At 46.7% G+C, this 20,180-nt stretch overlaps 1 protein-coding gene across 1 annotated transcript; it reads left to right on the plus strand.

Moving 5' to 3' along the window:
• Positions 1-3: 3 nt before the first annotated feature.
• On the plus strand, positions 4-8,717 carry Ckap4 (cytoskeleton associated protein 4; the record flags this gene model as incomplete). Its single annotated transcript, XM_015482576.2, has 2 exons — positions 4-168; positions 6,257-8,717. Coding segments are annotated over 2 exons (1,494 nt in total), but the record flags the coding sequence as incomplete, so codon positions are not given.
• Between the last annotated feature and the right edge of the window lie 11,463 nt (positions 8,718-20,180).

A 20,180-nucleotide genomic window follows, 5' to 3' on the forward strand; every position in this document is an offset into this window, starting at 1 on the left:
CGGGCGCTCAACTTTCTCTTCTACCTCGCCCTGGTGGCGGCGGCCGCCTTCTCGGGCTGGTGTGTCCACCACGTCCTGGAGGAGGTCCAGCAGGTCCGGCGCAGCCACCAGGACTTCTCCCAGCAGCGGGAGGAGCTGGACCAGGGCTTGCAGAACGTCGAGCAGAAGGTGGGTGCCCCGGCCCCAGTCGTCCCCGGTGCCCGCCCGGCCCCACCTGCCCCTGCCCCTGTCCCTGCCTCTGCCCGGCGGTCCCCGGCCGGACACCCTGATCCGGGCCCCGGCTCCCAGGCGGTCCCAGACCCTCTTTGTTAATGGCCGCAGAGGAATGGGCCCGAGGGATGGACCGCCGCGAGGATGGCCCGGCCAGCAGGGAGGGTGGGCCAAGGGCCTGTCACAGGACATTAGTGGTGACCTGTAAGGAAGCCTGCAGGCTTTGGGGAGCCCATTCTTTTTGGATTAGGAACCGCTGAATGGGCAGAGTTGTCTGAAAAGGAGGTTGGAAAGGAAGCCAGTGCATCCCGGCATCCCGATGAAGCCTCCGGCCACACCTCTGCTCTGCCATGGGAGACATCTGAGCCGGTTTTTAATAGACCCAGAGCTTGGGGAAGGAAAAACTAGTAATTTCTAGTCATTTGCGAAGTTCCACTGAAATATTATCTATCTTTAGGCCCCTTGTTCTTTATTGGGCCAGAATGCCCTTGTGGGCCTTTGAAATAGCCTACTTCAGCTTTAGAGGAATGAAAGGCCAAAAATATTAGGTCATAACCGAGAAAAGGACTTCTATCTATGTGGGGTTGAGAGGGCTTACTTACCTACCTACTGTCTAATTCTTAGAGCAACCTCGGGAGGGAGGGCTGCTGGTTGTGACTCCATTTTCCAGTCCAGAAAATTGAGACTTAGAGACAGTGAGTTAACAAACACCCCAGCTGGTGAGCTGCAGATTGCATGAGAAAGTCTGGGCCACTGTCCAGTTAAGGGTTCCCAAGCGCCTATTTCAGGTATGAATGGACCCAGCTCCCAAGGCAAAGTTGCTCAGCTTCCATCCTTCCGTGGCTTTTCCAGACCAAGTGCAACCCCTTCCGTTGAATTTCCCCTCCTCCATATTCCTTCCGTGTCATGCTGAATGGAAAATTGGTTGCAGGACCGAAACAAAAAATCCCGCCACTTGTGAGCCCGGAACCACTGCCTCCTTTTCCCAGCATGCTGCTGGTCCTGCCAAGTCTCTCCACTTTTGTTGAGTGTGCAGGACTAGGAATTTCCTCTTAAGACCGGCAGAGCAACTGGGATGAGTCAGCCTGCTAAATGCTGCAGGCTAAGGGAGGTGACTTTTATAAGGGAATTAAGTAGGCAGTGCTGCTTTGCCTATCCTGAGTGTCACATCATCTTTACAAAATAGACATCCTGCTGGAGTCTAATCACTAGCCCGTTTCTTGCTTTCTGCCACCCACTTGCTAATCAATCATAATATTTATTGAAGTCTGATAGTCATATAGCTCTGTGTAGGCCCGGTGGAAGAGCGAAAGACAAATCATATTTGTGAAGCAGCACATAGGTAGGTGGCAGTTAGGGTCGCCTCTGTGCAGATTGGGAAGAGGGAGGTGTGGAATTTCCCTGGGCCCGTGTCTGGGGTAGAGCCAATCATCTAGTTGGTGATGGCTGAATGTTCAGAGAAGGAATGTGAAGAACTCGCAGGCAAGGAACATTCTTGAACACGTTTAAGGGACAGGAGGTGGCTCCCCTGCCTATAGCAGAGTAGCATTTTAGGAAAAATTAGGGGATGTTGGAAGTTGAGGCCTAAATGGGGACATCTTGAGTCCAGATTGAAAAAACAGGGCTTTGTTTCTTAGGTTTCTTCCTAGTCTCTCCCTTAGTCCCTCCTTTCTGATTCTCACCCCTTCTCTGTCCCAGGTATGTGTAGAACACTTTGCTTTTTGGACCTCAGTTTCCCATCCACACAATGAGAGATTTTTAAGAATCCTCTTGGCTCTGAAGCTGAGGACACAGTGACCACTTTTCTTTTAATTTAGTAGTATAATTAAGCCATTGTTCAGTGCCTTACATTTATTGTGCGCTTATGTGTCAGACACTGTCCTAAACATAGGAAAATATTTCATCTCTTTTGACCTCACAGCAACTCCAAGAGGTGAGTGCTATTACCTGTCCCGTTTCCCAGATGAGGAAAGTGTGGAGCTACATAACTACATAGTCACACAGTTAGCAAGCAGCCAGGCTGGAGTCACACTGTAGTCTAACTCCTGGGGCACTCAACCACTCAGCTGTTCATTTCATTATATTTCCCTTGCCTTACCTGGTATGGAACGGTGCTCAATATGTCCAGTCTTATCAGCATTTCCCAAAGTGTGTGGCCACTTCTTCCTGCATCTTTTATGAGGCCAGTAAGGAAGTTATTTTGTACTGAGGAGCCAGTACTGCCTGTTCTCTGACAACCTAAGTTTGAACCCCTGTATGATTCTTAAGTCTCTGTCGGGGTTGAGTTTTGGTTCTTGGCAGAAAAATGCACTTAGAGTAGTATTATTCATAATTAGTAGTCTCTGTGGGCCAGATATTCCATTAAGTGCTTTTTGGCCACAATTTCATTTCTCCTAGCTATCTGAGGTAGATAGCACTTAGCACCATTTCACAGATGGGGCCATTGAGCCAAGACTGGTTGTGTAACTTATTCCAGGTCATACATGGACTGGTTGTATGACATATTTCAGGTCACACTATAAGTGGGGGATCTTAGAGTGGAATAGGATTTGGTTCCCCACCTGGTATCTCTTGTTTTCCAAAAGTTCATCAGTATGGAAAACTGTCCCAGATCACCTGAATGGACATAGCACAGGAAAAGAGGTTGGCCTGTCCTTACCCAGAAAATTTAGGCACAGTTGGGTCCAGGGCTTTAGAAAAGGTTGGCAGTTGAATTCTGGACCCTCAGAAGAGCTCGTGTTGCCCTCTCACACCCAGGGTGGCAAAAAGTGATGTTAGAAGTAGTTTATGAAAGGAGAAGCTGTTTGTGAGAGAGTCAGTTTTCCGGCCCTATTTCTTGGTTTTCTCATTTTGATTCTGAACCAGTAGTTGGGGCTCTGGGCGTTGGCAGCCTCTTCTCCAGGCCCTCAGTGTGCTTTGAACGTATCTCTGCCTGAGCATGTCACAGTGATTAAGAGCTCTGGTTCTGAAATCGGACATTCTGGGACTTAGATGATGCTAGACCTACCATTCACACTTTGATAGTTACTATACACAGAAATGCCCCGCTGATGTCAGCCATTACTAAGGACAGTTCCTAAACCCCCACTCCTGGCCCAGCTAGGTTCCTGAGGGCAGGGATCCTGGCCTAGCTTTTATTTTATCTCTTGGCTTCTTCCCCAGTGCTCGCCACTTAGTGGGCATCCCACATACGTAGGGAGAACAGGTACATTCAATACCTGTTGATTAATATGTACATAAAGATGAACACAGTACCCTCAGTGTGGGGACATTGTTTTTTTTTAGTTATAGGGGGTTGACTGGCTTGGTTTTATCCATAATTTTTAATCTAATTCCCTTTCTAACCATGTGTCGAGCCAGCCCAGGTTGGGGGTGACATTCAGGAATAGGGAGCAGATCAGCTCTCCATCAGCCTTTGCTCTGAATTCATGCTTTGGATCATTCAGAAAGCACCGGGTCTTGCCTGCCATGCGGCAAGTGCTGGGCTCGGCCGCTCACACCTCTAATTTGAGTGCTATGTTAGAACAGGCAGGTACTGTGATTTAATAACCTAGTTTCAGAGTCTAGTTCTCTCTAGTACCTTCTCAAAGTGTCCTTTATGACTCAGGTTGCATTTGGTTGGGCAGAGAAATTGGCTAATATTCTGGAGGCCCTGGAGAACCTTATTCTACTGTCTGAAAATCACAGACTGAATTTAGAAGGGATGTGAGGGACCTATTGTCTAAAAGATGAGGAACCTGGGACTTGGAAAGCTAGTGTAACTTCTCAGAGTGGTTATTGGTGTGACTGGAGCTAGAACCCAGGTGTCCCATTGTGTTTTCAACTATTCTTCCTTTTGACATCAGGCTGCAGCTAGTGCTGTGAATCTTCAGGACTTCTGAATAGAGATGCAACAGGAATAGAGACAGACCTTCACTGTGTTTTAGGCATGACTGAGCACTTTACTTATATGAACTCATTTAACCCTTACTATGACGATCCTGTGAGTTGGGTATTGTTTTTGTTCCCCTCATGCAGCTGAGGAAACCAAGGCACAGATAGGTTATGTACCATACCCAGGATCACATAGCAGGGAAGTGTCAAAACCAGGATTTGAGCCAAGGCAATCTGGCTACAGAGTCCATATTACTTTATTTTCTAACTTCTCATCATGGTAATGTTCAAGCATAAACAAAAGAGGAGGACAATATAATGAATCCCAGTTTCAATAATTATCAGTATTTTGCCATTCTTGTTTCATTTCACCACCTCCCTTCCCCTCCCTCATCTTTTGGTTGGAGTTAGAGCAGCCTGACCCTGAACCCCTCTGTGACCCTGTCGGGGGCACACCTGGCCCCTCTCCTCCATTTGTACTTGGTATTGGAAAATGGCCATAGTACAGGCAGAGGCTAGCCTGTCCTTATTCAGAAGATTGATCTGGAACAGGTGGGTCCAGGGCTTCAGAACATGTTGGTGGTTAAGCTCTAATCCCTCAGAAGAGCCCATGTCACCCTGCAGACCTAGGGGAGAGGGCACCAGGAACTAATTTTAAAATGAGAGACATTAGTTCACCCAAGGTATTTTAGGATTTATTTCTAACCAGTAAGAGTTCCTTTCCTTTTATTTCTTTTCTTCCTTATTTGTTTTAAACAAAACACAGGATATGGCACCGTACTGGGGATAGAGCCCAGAGCCTTGCATATGCTAGGCAAGACTACCACTGAGCTACACCCCAGGTGCAGAGATTCTGGAATGTCATACCAGACAATAGTATTGATTCTCCCCGAGACTGTCTTTCTATTGTTGGTTTGAGTCAGGATCCATATGAAATGCACATTTTTGATTGAAAATTTCTTAAACTTTTTAAATGGATGATAAAATGCCATTCATTTGTTCAGTATTGACCAGGGTCATTTATCCTGCACAATTTTCCACATGTGGGTTTGGCTGGTCACATCATGCCATGTCCCTTTCTTGCAGGTCCTGAGAATTGGCTGTTAGAGGTAGGGAATTGATAGATCTTTCTTTCCCTTTTTTCTTTTTCTTCCTTTTTTTTTTTTTCCAAACTAAACATTATAGATGGCACCAAATGCTGTGTCAGGATAATGCCTCCTAGGTTCTTAATCATCCTACAGCCTCATTATATATTAAACCAGTTCCCCTGGGTAGTTCTCAGGTCAGGCCTCATTCAGGGTAGAATTTTTTAAGAAGGAATATGTAGAAGCAAAAAAAATCCCAGTGTGTTCACCAAACCAGAGCCTGCTGCGGGATCAGTTTATTCCTTTGGCAATGGTCTGCAGATGGTGCTAGGGATCTTTGGGCTTCTGAGGTACTTCAGAATAAAGATTAAATGAGGGCCATGGAGGACAATGACTAGTTTAGGGCCACATAGCCGGAAGTGATGAGTTAAGGCCTGGATCCTTGTCTTGATTTCCAGCACAGAGTATCTGTTTCTTTCCTACAAAAACTTGAAGACTCTTGCAGTTGAAGGAGGTAGAAATTTTCCCCTAAGTGGCTTAGAGAGAGAATTGACTGGCTTAAACTGCAAAGTTCAAGAGTAGATTCCTTAAGCTATAGCTGTATCCAGGGATTCAAATGATGTCTGCAAACCTTGGCCATTTCTCAGCTGTGCTGGCTTGATTCCTAGATAGGCATTCCATGTGTTGGTCTACGCAGCTCCAGGCCTACCTGATCCCGTAGCTAACAGTCCCCTTGGAGAAAGTTTTCTTCCCCTGTAGTTTTAACAGAAGTCCTAGATCTGCCTCCTTGGTCTGCCTTAGCACATGTGCCCATGCTTGGCTAGTCAATGTGACTCAGGGTGGGTGGAAAGTGCCCATTGTTCAGGCCAGGGTTATAAGCCATCCCTGGGGCTCTTGGAGGAAGTCCTAAGTTTGTTCCCCACAACTATGACATGGGCTACATGTGAAAGGAGAGTTCTTCAGAGGAGTAGTGTAGTGCCATTCTGGAAGAGTTAAGGGACCTGGAGGCTGGGCAGACTGAAAACAAAGTAGCTGTACCTGTAAAACTCATGACTCTTCTATAGCTAATGTCTGGATTTTGGCTACAGGTACAGTCTCTGCAAACCACATTTGGGGCTTTCGAGTCTATCCTGAGAAGCTCCCAACATAAGCAAGACCTCACAGAGAAAGCAGTGAAACAGGGGGAGAGTGAGATCAGCAGGATCGGTGAAGTTCTGCAAAAACTCCAGAACGAGATCCTCAAAGACCTCTCTGACGGCATTCATGTGGTGAAGGATGCGCGCGAGCGCGACTTCACGTCCCTGGAGAACACAGTGGAGGAAAGGCTGACGGAGCTCACCAAGTCCATCAATGACAACATCGCCATCTTCACTGAGGTCCAGAAGAGGAGCCAGAAGGAAATAAATGACGTGAAGGCGAAGGTCGCCTCTCTGGAAGAATCCGAGGGGTACAAGCAGGACCTGAGAGCCCTGAAGGATGCGGTGAAAGAGATACAGACCTCTGCGGAGTCCAGGGAGAGGGACATAGAGGCCCTGAGAAGCTCCCTGCAGACCATGGAGTCTGATGTCTACACCGAGGTCCGGGAGCTGGTGAGCCTCAAGCAGGAGCAGCAGGCGTTCAAGGAGGCCGCGGACTCGGAGCGCCTGGCCCTGCAGGCCCTCACCAAGAAGCTCATGCAGTCCGAGGAGTCGACCTCCCGCCTCCCGCAGGAGATCCGGAGGCTGGAGGAGGAGCTCCGCCAGCTGAAGGCCGAGTCCCACGGGCCGGAGGAAGACGGGTCCTCCAGAACCCCCGACGCCTTAGATGCGCTCCAGAAAGAGAGTCGGGGTCTGGACTCCAGGCTTCAGAACTTAGAGGATGAAGTCCAATCCGTGCAAGTGGCTTCTGCACGCCAGACCGATAGCCTGGAGTCGCTCCTGACCAAGAGCCAGGAGTACGAGCAGCGCCTGGCTGCGCTGCAGGAGCACCTGAAAGACCTGGGGTCCTCGTCCGAGGCAGACAAGGACAGCCTGGCTGGCACCGTGAGGAGCCTGGGGGAGGCCCAGCTGGCGCTCTACGGCGACGTGGAGGAGCTGAAGAGAAGCGTGGGCGAGCTCCCCAGCACCGTGGAATCGCTGCAGAAGGTGCAAGAGCAGGTGCACGCGCTGCTCAGTCAGGACCGAGCCCAGGCCGCACGTCTGCCCCCTCAGGACTTCCTGGACAGACTCTCTTCTCTAGACAACCTGAAATCCTCAGTGAGCCAGGTGGAGTCGGACTTGAAAATGCTCAGGACTGCTGTGGACAGTTTGGTAGCCTACTCGGTCAAAATCGAAACCAACGAGAACAACTTGGAATCAGCCAAGGGTCTACTAGATGACCTGAGAAATGATCTGGATAGGTTGTTTGTGAAAGTTGAAAAGATTCACGAAAAAATCTAAGTGAATTGTGTGTCCAGGGCGCGGATTTATAGTCCATTTTCTCATGACCAAAAAAATGTGTTGTTTCCTCCCATGTGCCCTCCCCGCAAGTTTTTGCGCCCCCCCGCCCCCCCAGCAGTGGACACCACCTGAACACCAAGGCATTGCATTCTGTGCCCAGGTAATTTATTTGCGATTCTTACCACACACCATTGGTTTCTTAAGTTCTCTGCTTCTGCTTTTGGTTGTTTCCTGAAGGCCCAGCCCCGGTGCACAAGAGGTGGCTTTTAAAAGGGATGTGTCTAGTGTCAGAAAAATGACAGTGGCTTCAATTGAGGATTAACAGAAGCAGATTAACCTTCAAATACCCTGTCTGGCTGGCAGATTTCAAGTTACCAAAAAAAAAAAAAAAAAGGGTGGGGGTGGGGCACGTTTTTTTATACTTCTGGCTGAAGTTTTCATGAGATATCTCTTACTTGTCTTCCACCTAAAACTGGTTAGGACTCATAGATGTAATCTCTGAGTCAGGAGAGGGCAATGCCTTGTCTTCATTTTAAAAGAATCAGTTACTTGCGGGTTGCCTTTCTAGCGTGGGTGTCTTTTCCATTCCTGAACCATCTAATGATATCAAAGGTAACTATGCAAAGAATCAGATGGTTCTGAATGCTCAAGCACACCACGCAGAGTCCTGGTGCATGTCTGTCTCTGGTGGCCCACCTGTATCCACATTTGGGCAGGTTACCGAATAATGCATAGGTTCAGAGTTCCAGAAAAGTGTCTTTGGGGTCTTTCAGGAAATGTGTTGAGAGCAGTCCACACAGCGGTGGGGTGTCTCCCTGGGGGATGTAGGCCAGGTTTTTTTGTTTTAACAGGATGTCCTTGAGGAGGTCTGCTGTGGGAGCAGACCCCATCTGTCAGTGGGGAGCGTGTGCACTGCATTTCTGTAATTGTTTGCTGTACCCCTTCCCCTCTGAGCTGTATTGTTCTTAAATGGCTGTCTTGCCCTTCCAAAAGAAAAAAAAGAAAGGAAAAAAAAAGCCGAAAAGTAAAAGTTAAAAAAAAAAAAAAAAAAGTTTGTTTAGTTTACTGTGAAATGAACTGTATGGCTTCTTTACAGTATTTTTAATTCTTAATAAACACTTGAGCTTTGTTATGACTTTTTCCAGAGTGGTTGCTTTCAGAGAATTTAGTAATCATGATATATTCTATTTGCATGTGTATTCAGGATTAGAAAACAGGTAAGTTTTCAATTTTGAGAATTTTTTATTTTCAACTGGAATCAAGACAGCCTCACTGGATCTGGGACATCCTTTCCTGGACTCTTGGCTGGTTTGTTGATAGGTTATTGCTTGTCTCCTACTTTGCTAGTTTCGGCAGAGGATCTCAACCTGACTACCTATTAGAATCTTCAGGAGAGTGTGGGGGAAAAAAGCCTGGGTTCCCAGGGATTTGGGTTGAATGGTGCCAGCATTCCAACTTGCATTCAAGGTGGAGAACCACTGTCTGAGACCACCCTACCAACGTTTGGCCCAGAGTACATCAGGGTACATTTCCTTTTATCCCTGGGCTACCATCCACCCACCACCAAAGATAACATACTGTTTATTGAGTCCCTTTGCACAGGTGAGGTGCTGAGCACTATGTAGTCTCCTCCTTCCTCCTTAGAATCCCCAAGGTAGGCAGGATCACTCCCCATTCCACAAGGGCAGCAGGCTGAGAAGCATTGAGCAAGGTCATTAGAAAATGGCAGAGGTGGGCTGGGGATATAGCTCAGTTGGTAGAGTTCCTTCTTTGCATGCACAAGGCCCTGGGTTCAATCCCCAGCATACCACACACACACACACAAAAAGTGGCAGGGGTGAGATTTGAATGCAGCCCCTGTTCTCAGGTTACAAAGTGGCTTAATAGATTCTTATTTAATACATTCATAATAATAGTCAAATTCAAATGCTAAAAATAAAAGGAATGTATTATGTATTTCCATATTCTTGTTGGTGGAACAGTTAAAGATAGATCTAACCTCAAATAACAGTTACATTTCAGTCTCATGTGTCTGCTTATTTATTCATGCACTTGACCAACATTGGGCCCATAACCAGACATTCTGCAGAGCAGTGAATTAAATATGCATGGAACAGGATCCTGCCCTCAAAGGTCTTACAGCCCAGTGGTGGCAGTTGTGAAAATTGTGTCATAAGGAATTCAGGGCTACAGCCAGGAATAATGGGGGTGGTGGTAGTGGCAGTGCCAGGGTTGGGCTAGAGGTGGTTAGAACAGGTTTGCAAAGGACTGTGGGAAATGCCCTGGAATGCTGCTGTGGGTGATGGGGAAGTGCTAGGTAGCTGCCCTTTGAAGAACAGGCAAAAGTTATTGAAGGTGTAGATTTAACTTCTGATCAAGCAATAGGATCTTCAGTGAAACCCACAGCAAGTCTGTCGGCATGCTGGAGATGGTGGTTGTGCGTGGAGATGATGGTAAGAAAGATGATAGTGGTAGAGATGATGATTATACCTCACAATGTGGTTGTGCTAGTTGAAGGAGGTGGTGGGTGAAGTGGGTTAGCTTAGCCCAGCATCTGGCGCATAATAAGAGTCCCAGGGCTCATGCATGTGCAGTCATACCAGAAGTTAAAAGATTGAGATACTCCTATGCTGCTTGGTGTGTAGCTGCTGCCCTGAGCACCCTGAGTGCCTCCTCTGAACTGCTAGACCTCCTCACAGTCTAGCAGCCAATAGGTCAATAACCCTGGCCCAGCAGGGGGTCCTTAAAAGACTTGACTCCAGTCTCAGGGCCAGCGTTTGTCCTGATGTGTGGGTGCCTATGAGTTCTCAGTGCTTAAATATTTTGAAATCATTCTTTCTGAGCTCAGAAATCATGTGTGCTTGTGTGTGTATGTGTATGTGTGTGAGATTAATTGTAGTCATTAAAGAAATGACTACATAAAGAGGTGGAGAAACTTGAGCCAGTCCTGAAAGGTAAGCAGGACTTTGAGTAGGCAGGCCATCTGTCCTGGCCAGCAGAACTGGGAGGCTGAGGGCTAGGGCTGGGGCTGGGGCTCAGTGGTAAAGTGCTCGCCTAGCACACGTGAGGCCCTGGGTTTGATCCTCAGCACCACATGAAAATAAATAAATAAAGGTATTGTGCCCAACTACCAAAAAACAACAACAACAAGAACTGGGAGGCTGAGGTGAGCACTGAGCCTCCTGACATCCACCTGCCCCCAACCCCTTGCTTTTTCCCAATTCTACCCACAGAGTGGAGGTGGCCTGGAGGGCTGCTGGGGCCAGGACCTGGAGGCCTGTGTGTCATCCTTTGGATCTTATTCTCTGATGACAGAAAATCACTAAAGGGTTTTAAGGAGGGTGGGGAGTAACTGTGCTCTGACCTGGATTTTAGACTGCCTCCCTAGCCCTGTGGCAGGACTGGAGGAGGTCAAGACAGGTGGACATTGGAAGACCTAGGGCTTGAGCAAAGGGCCTGAGGGAGGGTGTTGCAGAGGAATTTCAGAGCCCAGTGTGCGCATGGGCTGAGGAGGGAGAGGAGACTCAGCTAATGGCCCTCGTGGATTAGGAGAGGATGTAAGAGGGCAACTGGTGGGAGGCCCAGGTCTGGAGCTCAGTTGGGAGGCCTGCCTTCAGAATTACTCATCCATATTCACTGTTTTTTTTTTTTTTTTTTGGGGGGGGTTACCAGGGATTGAACCCAGGGTGCTTAACCACTGAGCCACATCCCCAGCTCTTTTTTATATTTTATTTAGAGAAAGGGTCTAGCTGAGTTGCTAAGTACCTCCCTAATCTACTGAGGCTGTAATAGGAGCCCAGCTCCTATTCACTTTTAAATTAAGGAAGCAGAAGAAATTGCCCAAAGAATGTAAAGGATATATGAAGAAAAGAGATTCTTGAGAGAATGATCAGAGAAGGAGGAAGGAAAGCAATGGAGGTCATGTTAAGGAATCAGAGGTGGAGGAAATTTCCAGGGGACACCAGTCAACGGTCACAAGCAGGAGTTCTGATAGCTCACCAGCCTTTACTAGGTAACACATATATTTTTTAAATTCTTATTTTATGTTAATGAACCTTTATTTTATTCATTTATTTATATGTGGTGCTGAGAATTGAACCCAGTGCCTTACAAATGCTAGGCAAGTGCTCTGAGCCACAACTCCAGCCCAATAAAGCTTTATATTAAAGTTTCCCTAGTCAAATTACTAATTTGATTTTTGCTTCCTGACTGGACCCTGACTCACATAGAAGGCTTTCAATGGGTAAAGTATTTTTTTTTTTTTTTGAAACAACAATATGCCTGACCTCCTGGTTTCCAGCAAGATCTGTACCATATCTGATATGGCTCAGAGCCTGGCCTGGAGTAGATACTTAAGAAATTGGGGGACTTGGGGTGACTTTGCAGAGCTGACCCCTTGAAGAGTTGTCATTTCTTCCTACTACCTCACCTGCTGCGAAGTCAGTAGCCACTACCGTGCCTCAGTCAGTATGTGGAGCCCAGTATTTGGTCTTTCTTTGGATGTCTGGGTAAGACCTTGCAGTGGCCAGAGTGTGATGTTAAGCAAGGCCATCCTTTAATTTCTGTATCTTATTTTCCTCATCTGCAAACTGATGGAATTTCCCAGACCAGTGGTTCTCAAGTTTTAACTTGCTTAACAGATTGCTGGGCCCACCTCTCCTGAGGTTCTAGATCAGTAGATCTGGATGGGGGGAGGGGCCATCCAACAATTTGCATTTCTAACAAGTTCCAGATCAACCTGATACTGCTGGGCTGGGATCGCAGACTTAGAACCACTGGACTAGATGTTTCTAATATTAAAATTACAGGGTAAGACTAAAGTTCTGTGCACCAGGTACCTTTTGTTTTTACCTGGAGGGAAGAGGCAAGGGAGAGGCAGCTATAGGCAGATAGCCTGAAAAGAAATATCAAAATTGCATTTAAGGAGTTCCACCTCCTTAAATTTAAAAATTAAATTATATATATATATATATATATATATATATATATATATATTTTTTTTTTCGTAACAAGGATCAGTGTGAATGAATACATCGAATGAGTTTTTACTCCAACATAAATGCTCAAACAATGCAAAGTCATTTTCTAGACTTCTTGAATATGCTATCAAGTAGTCTGCCACCAGGGCAATATTAATCCCCAAACCTCTGTGCTTAGCCCAGTTATACCTCCGTTTGTCTACTCATATCTGGATACCTCCTCCCAGCCCATCTTACTTGGTTCCAGACAGAAGTTGCTTCCTTTTCCAGCCCCTTGTTGCTTAAAGCAGGAGCAGGGGAGTCACCTCGGACTCCTTGAATTTCCCCTTTTCAACATCCACGAAGGTTGAAGCCCTGACACATCCACCACCATCCACCACCTCTCCTGCCAGCCTCACTCCACTAGATGGGCCTACATTCCAGCAGCAGCCCCCTCTCGGTGCTTCCTGTGGGTCAGCTGAGATCAGGACTGTGGTTCATGCACTCACTGCTCCTTCAAGAGTATTCAGAGAGCTCTGCTCTTTGCTGGACACTGAAGAGGTGACCAAGAGCAAGACAGGGCTCCTGCCTTCATGGTGCTCATGGTCCAGCTGAGAGACCAGTACAAACATGGAAACAGAAGTGTAGAAATGGCAGTGTGTGCTGGGGCATAGTCTCCTTATGACCTTCTTATCACTAGCCTGGTTGACATTCAGGGAATCCTCCATGGTAACCAGTGTGATCTGCTTGTGTCCCCTTCCCACTGGGTCTTTTGGGTCTTACCTTTGGCCTCTGAAGTGGCTCTGTGGTTTATTGAACACTTACTATTCCATGGTTCTAAATGTTTCACAGGGATTAATTTACTTGATTCTTATGATGGTCCTGAAGGTAAGAAATTTGTTTAAAGTACTCATCACAGCTAGTAAGTGGTGGAGTCAGGTTTAGCACCCAACAGCCTGAGTTTAAAAAAAAATCTGCGTCCCATAGTGCTCTGGAATTGGTTTCTTTCCTTCACTTAAAAAGAAACAGCACTGTTATGGTTTGCATCTTTAATGTCTCCCAAAGCGCCTGTGTTCTTGCAGGAATGTTCAGAGGTGAAATGATTAGAGATCTGTAACCTCAGGGGTGGATTAATCTATTAGATGGATTAATAATTTGAATGGACCATTGGGTGGTAGCTGTAGGCAGGTGGGATGTGATAGGAGGGAGTAGGTCACTGGGAGTGTGGCCTATCTCTTGTCCCTGGCTCCCCTCTGGTGGCCAGGAGCTTAGCAGCTTTCCCCTGCCACACCGTCCCACCGCAACGTTCTGCTACATCTCTGATTCAGAGCAGAGTTGGCTGTTGTGAACCAAACCCCTGAAACTATGAGCCTAAAATAAACTTTATTCCTCTAAGTCGTACTTGTTGGGTCACAGTGATGAAGGCTGACTAATACAAGCACTTTTTAGTTTTCTTTGTATGAAAGTGGAACTTTCATGCTCCAATGCACACACATCTGAAGTACACAGCTGAGCAAATTTCTGCATGTGAGGTGTCCACATACTACCTCTGACCAGACCTAGGACTTTTCCAGCATTGCAGAGGCTTGGAAGCTGCAGTCTGTACTCTCTAAGATAAGTGCTATTCTGACCGCTATCACCATAGACCACTTTTTTCCATTTTAAAATTTCATATAAATGAGATCATATTATATAAGATCTGTATTTCTTTGGAAAAAAATAACAGCTTTATTGAGATATAATCCACATACCATAAAATTCACCCTATTAATATATAAATTTTCATATATTCACAGAAAGCTAGAAACACTTCTATCTGGATGCAGCTTGTCACACTAAAAAAATGTGTGGCACATCGTAGGTGTTCAATAAACAACAGCTATCTAAGTGCATATAGATTTTGACTGAGACAATGCATTTGTCCACTTGTGTTTGTCTTGTGGTCTGAGACTCAGAAGGTGGGTGGAAATCTCTTACCTGATAGTCTGGGTTTGCAGTGGGAGGAGCTAAAAGACAGAGGGTGGAGTTGCCCCTTCCCTTCAGGCTGTGCTTGCTGGAGGTATTGAGTCCGCAGCTGCTGTTCATTGTGCCCGGGGCACTGAGCTGCACTGGATCTGGGGAGATAAAGATGAGGTCTTTCCTAGAGAGGTTCCCAGCCACACAGGGGGCACAGGCACTGTTGATGGCAGCGTAATCACACACAGTGTGACACACACAGCAGTGAGAGGGGACATGTGAGGGACTGGTGAGGTCCCGGACATTTGTTGTCATTTGCTCAGCTTCCAGTCCTCCTTAATTTGGTAACAACTTTTTTCCTTTGGAGTCTCAACTTTGCCCATCCTCGCCTGTTTGGCTTTGATGAGATGGACGGAGAGGAGCAAATGACTAGGGAGGTCCAGGGAGAGACCCAGTCTGACATGTTCAGGAGGAACACAGGTCGCCTCTGTTCCATTGACCATGCGGGAACTCTCTGGAGAGGGGTGCCTCTGGCCACTGGGGCTTCCAAGGCCACCACATGTGCAGAGATCTCCGAAAATGAAGCCAGAATAGTAGAAAACAGGGCCACAGACAGGCCACGATGACACAGTTTGAAAACACCTGGATCCACGCCGTGGGACGTGGCAGGCCATGCTCCTCTTCACATCTCAATGCTGCTGTACCCCTTCCACACGCACCAGGGCGACTGGACGAGGGGAGAATGCTCAGGAGCAGAGAAGACTGCGCAACTTCAAAACAGTAGTAAAACGGAGTAGGCCAGAGTCCCATCAATCAGTGCAGATGAATCTCGGAACTTAAATGCTAAGTGAAAAAAATCAAGCTGCAGAAGAAAACACGTGGTATGAAAACTTGTCTATGACATGAAGAACATTTACAAAGCAAAACGACACTATGACGGCCCCTGGCTTACCATGATTAGATTTCCAGATTTTTTGACTTTGTTTTTCACTTTCAGTATTCTATAAATTACATGAGCTACCCAACACTTTGTTATAAAATAGACTTGTTAGATGAGTTTGCCCAACTTTAGGCTAATCTAAGTGTTTTGAGAATTGTGTGTGTGTGTGTTGGGATTAAACCCAGAGGTGAGTCACCATTAAGCTACATCCCCAGCCTTTTAAAAATATATATTTTATTTTGAGATGAGGTCTTGCTAGGTTGTGGAGGCTGGCCTTGGCCCTGCAAGCCTCCTGCCTCAGCCTGGGATTGCAGGCTTAGGCTGCCGCCCCCTGACTGGGGCATGATGAAGGCAGGAGAGGCTGAGCCCGGTGTTTATTGGGTTAGGCCCACTGAATACATTTTCAATTTATTATGGGTTGATCAAGACATGCCCCATCATGAGTTGAGGAGCACCTGTGTATTGCAGTTCAAGTATCCACATCCAGGAGGTTTGATGTGGTAGGCTGAGCAGCAATTACACAGGTGCTCATTATATTATTCTTAATGTCTTTTTTCTCCTCTCAATATTTTATTATGAAAATTCAGACAAATGGCAAAGTTGAAAAAATGTCCACTCAATTATCTACTGTTCAGATACTATGCTTAATGCCTATGAATCTATTGCCATGTTTTTGACCTTTTTTGTATGTCAGGAATATTTTGAAATTATTTTTTTTAAAGGGGAAGAAACAGGGCTGGGGATATAGTTCAGTTGGTAGAGTGCTTACCTTGAATGCACAAGGCCCTGGGTTCAATCCCCAGCACCCTGCCCCCGCCCCCTACACACAGCAAAAAAAAAAAAAAAAAAAAAAAAAAAAAAAGGAAGAAACACATAAGGAAAAACTAACACTTTCTTTTTCTTTTTGTATGGGGAGGTATGGGGATTGAACCCAGAGGTGCTTTCTTTACCATTGAGCTACATCCCCAGCCCTTTTTAATTTTTGTATTTTGAGAAGGGGTCTTACTAAGTTGCTCAGGGCTTCACTAAATTGCTGAGGCTGGCCTCAAGCTTGTGATCCTCCTGCCTCAGTCTCCTGAGTCAAACTCACACTTCTGTTACTTAAAATAGTATATATCTGAAAACCAATGATGAGCTTCATTTCTCCCACAAGGTGCTGGATGTAGACATGATGAATTACCTCACTTAATAATGGTAGCTAAATAGCCACATGACAGACCCTGGAAAGCTAAGGCTGAGAGGGGTCAGATCTAACTCCTTTATTATCCAGATGGGGAGACTGAGTCAGAGAGAGAGAGAGAGAGAGACCTTGTTAGCCAGCTTACCAACCTGCTGGCTAGGGAGACAGGACCTGGTTCCTTTTCTTCTCTGGATTATTTGTTTTGGCTTCACCTTAACAAATATTAGGCCTAACCAAAGATCCTAAATGCCCAGAGGCAAGCAAAGGAGGCTGAGTTGCTGCAGGCTGCGGAACACACTTGTGGTTGGCAAGGGAGTGGCACTTTGGCCAGCTGTGCAAGCTGGGCATGTCCATCCCCAGTGGCCAGGAGCAATACCTGTTGGGCAATGGGCCTGAGGGGAAACCACAGAATATCTGTGTTTAAACACCTAGTAAAGTTCTGTGGAAATGAGTGTTACTAAATGGGGGTAGCTTCTCTGTGTGAGGATGTGTAGTCACAGCGTCCTACACCAGTACCATTTTCTGGTATGATCCTGGTGGCTGTTCTTGAGGGATCCCAAGTGGAAGGACCTGAGATCAGGAAACAGATCCTAATTCTGGTCTGTCAGGCTGTGCCTCCTGGGATAACTCACTTTCTGTCTCTGGGCCATTGTCAGTATGTGTGAGGTGAAGGGAGATAAAGTGATCTCTGTGTTCTCCCACAACTCCAACTCTCCTTGACTTCCTCAGTGGCTATGATTCTTCTGGAACTTTCTGTAGATAGCAGGAGGCCTGAGGGGGAAAGGTAAAGCATGGACAGATCGCTGGGGTACAAGGCTGGATTCCCTTCATAGTGGGTACTCAATAAATATGTTCTCATTGGGTTGAGTGGGGATAGTTGACCAGGCTGGGTTGACATCTTGAATGACCCCATCTGGTATCTGCTCACTTTCAGAAGGTGTCTGATGCACTTGTGAAAAATGGAATGCAGCTCAAGCCCAAGAAATGTTAGCTGGGGAGTAATTCAAAATCAGCCAGATGGACGGCTGTAGGAAGCCAGAATGTAGCTGAAGTGAGAATGTAGCGCCACCTAGTGTCTGAGGCAGGGATCACAGAAAAGTGCCTTCCTTTTCAGTCACTTAGATGGGAGGGGTTACATCCAGTTGTCACCATTAACAATACCAGGAAGATCCACTGTTGAAAAGTAGAATAAGTTCTACGTAACTTGCAGCGACATGAAGACTTTTGTAATGTGTATACCCCCCACTAGTCAGCCCCTTTTGAAAGCTCAGATAATGATTAAAGGTTTTTGTTGATGTGAATTTTTTGTTAGAAGTTTTATTCTAAGGAGCTTTATCCTTCTCGTGTCCAACTAGTACAGAGGGTCAGGCTCTTAAATCAGGTAAATCAAAGTCATCTGCTTAGTTGTTAACTTAACCAGTAGCCACCTGTCACTGTGTATCTGTGTTTGATGTCATGTCTTAGGTTGAACACATTTATTATCACATGTAATCCTGGTGATCATACTAGGGAGTGGGAAGGGTTGTCTCTGATTTACTGACCAGTCACTGCTGGTGAGAAAGGTTCGTTAATATGCCCTGGGGTCACCTACTATGTAGTAGAAGCAGGATTCAGACTTGGATCTGTCTCTCATGCCTGTTCTCTGTCCACTAACCCACACTCCCTTTCCCATGGGATAACGTCAGTTTCCCAGGCTGTCCTAGGATACAAGTCTGCATACTTAAAGTATGTATATAAATCTGGTGGTTGAGGAATCGGGTTCTGAAGTCAGACTCTCTGAGCCCCAATCCTAGCATATTCCTTTGATCTGTCTGCCATTAGGAAAGCCCCTGAGGTGCTCCAGGCCTCCGTCCCCCACTTACAAACAGGGCTGATGCTTATGATTACACCAGTTCAGAGGCTTGTTGAGAGGCTTAAAATAGTGACTACTTCCAAGGTGCTTAGAACCAACCATGCCCTGGCATGGCAAAGTGCTCAATAAGCAAAACATTCCTTAAATATTGATGCTCAGGCAGGGCATTGGAAGGGTGAGGCTTGAGAGAGGACAGGAGTGCCGGTGACCGCTGCACTCCCACACTCACTCGGGTCTGGTTATTAATTCACTTAGGTCTCTTGTCTGACTCCTGAAGGCATTTGGGGTTTTGATCCTTGCAGCATCTGAGATGAACAAATGCAGACAGTCACCCTGAGAAACAGAAACTTTGAGCTCTTTGTGGATCCGTTTTAAGGCCTGTGATGTCGCGGCTTTGTGCATCAAAGATCTTTGGGGTATTTATTTGTGCAACATGGTTTCTCCTGCCAAAAGGAGAGGGTCCTCTAGTCAAGAGCTAAGACCCAGGGCAGCCCCTCTCCTCCAGCCCTGGCTCCACATTCTTCCATACCCTCCTGCTGTAGATTTCCACCTTCCTCCCATCTTCATAGGGAAGAACTGGGGCACTCCAAGGCAAGGAGTGTGCAGGAAAGAGTGAGAGTTGCAAAGAGAGACACAACCTAGAGACAACCCCTGGAAAGCAGAAGTCGGCTGAGAAGGTCTTAGTAGCCACAAGAAGCAGTGAAAATCAGTGCCACCCAGAGGCATTTCTATCTATCGCCAGGAGAGGGCAGTGTAGTGCAGGGGACAGGGCGGGGCTCAACGCCTTTGGTGGAAGGTAAATGCAGCCTTCAGGGAAGTAGCTGCAAAATACAGAACTTGACCCAGTTTTCCCCGGGTCCTTCTAGCTCTGACATTCTGTATTCCTGAAAGGAGAAACCGAAATGAGTCAGCCAAGAATTCCAAGTAGGCTCCTATAAGGAAGAAACCAGAAACAAGGGCTGGGGTTGGGGTGAATGTGGCTGGGAAGTCTTTTGAGGGGGCTCAAATCTCCCTAAGTGAACCCAGCAGGGGGAAAAAGACTCTCAAAACATCTCATGTGCTCATGTTGGCTGGCTTGTCAAGCCACCCCAAGTTCTGGAGAACCCAGCATTCCAGTCTGCTCCTCCCCTTCTTGGGGCAGATGCTTAATCCCAAAGAAGCAATTAAAAGTTCCCAACACCACAGACTGGCGGTTTACCCGTCCCTGCATTTGGTAATGGCAGAGCCTGTTTCCTTTCCTATGGAAATCCCTTCCAGAAGTGGCTTGATGTAGAAACTGTGGTGGCTTGGGGTGTCCCTTGGCAGAGATAAAAGGTGAAGTCATAGAGCAAAGCCTTCCTGGCTCGGCTGGCAGCCCCTGAGCATGCTGCTGTGCTTTAGAAACCTCCCTGGGAAACCAGTCCAGCAGCTAACTCTGGGCAGTGTCTTTTTCTAATGTCAGTTAGAAAGTCAGGGACTGTGTCCTACAAGACCACTAAAGGTATAACTTGTCACTAAGGGCAAGCAGGTATTTCTGATGGTTCCTGAGTCTCCATTGGCCTGTTAATTCTCCCACAGTCACCCAAACAAAGCCAGCACCAAAGATATAAACTCTGGACACATGATATTTGTTCAGGACCCTCCTACGGTGATTCCCATTTTCCAGTCTGTTCACACACCTTCTGGCTGTCTTCCTCTTACCTCACATCCTCTCACTACCCTTGGCCTTG

This window comes from Marmota marmota, unplaced genomic scaffold (genome assembly GCF_001458135.2).
Source record: "Marmota marmota marmota unplaced genomic scaffold, marMar, whole genome shotgun sequence".
Lineage (NCBI taxonomy): Eukaryota > Metazoa > Chordata > Mammalia > Rodentia > Sciuridae > Marmota > Marmota marmota.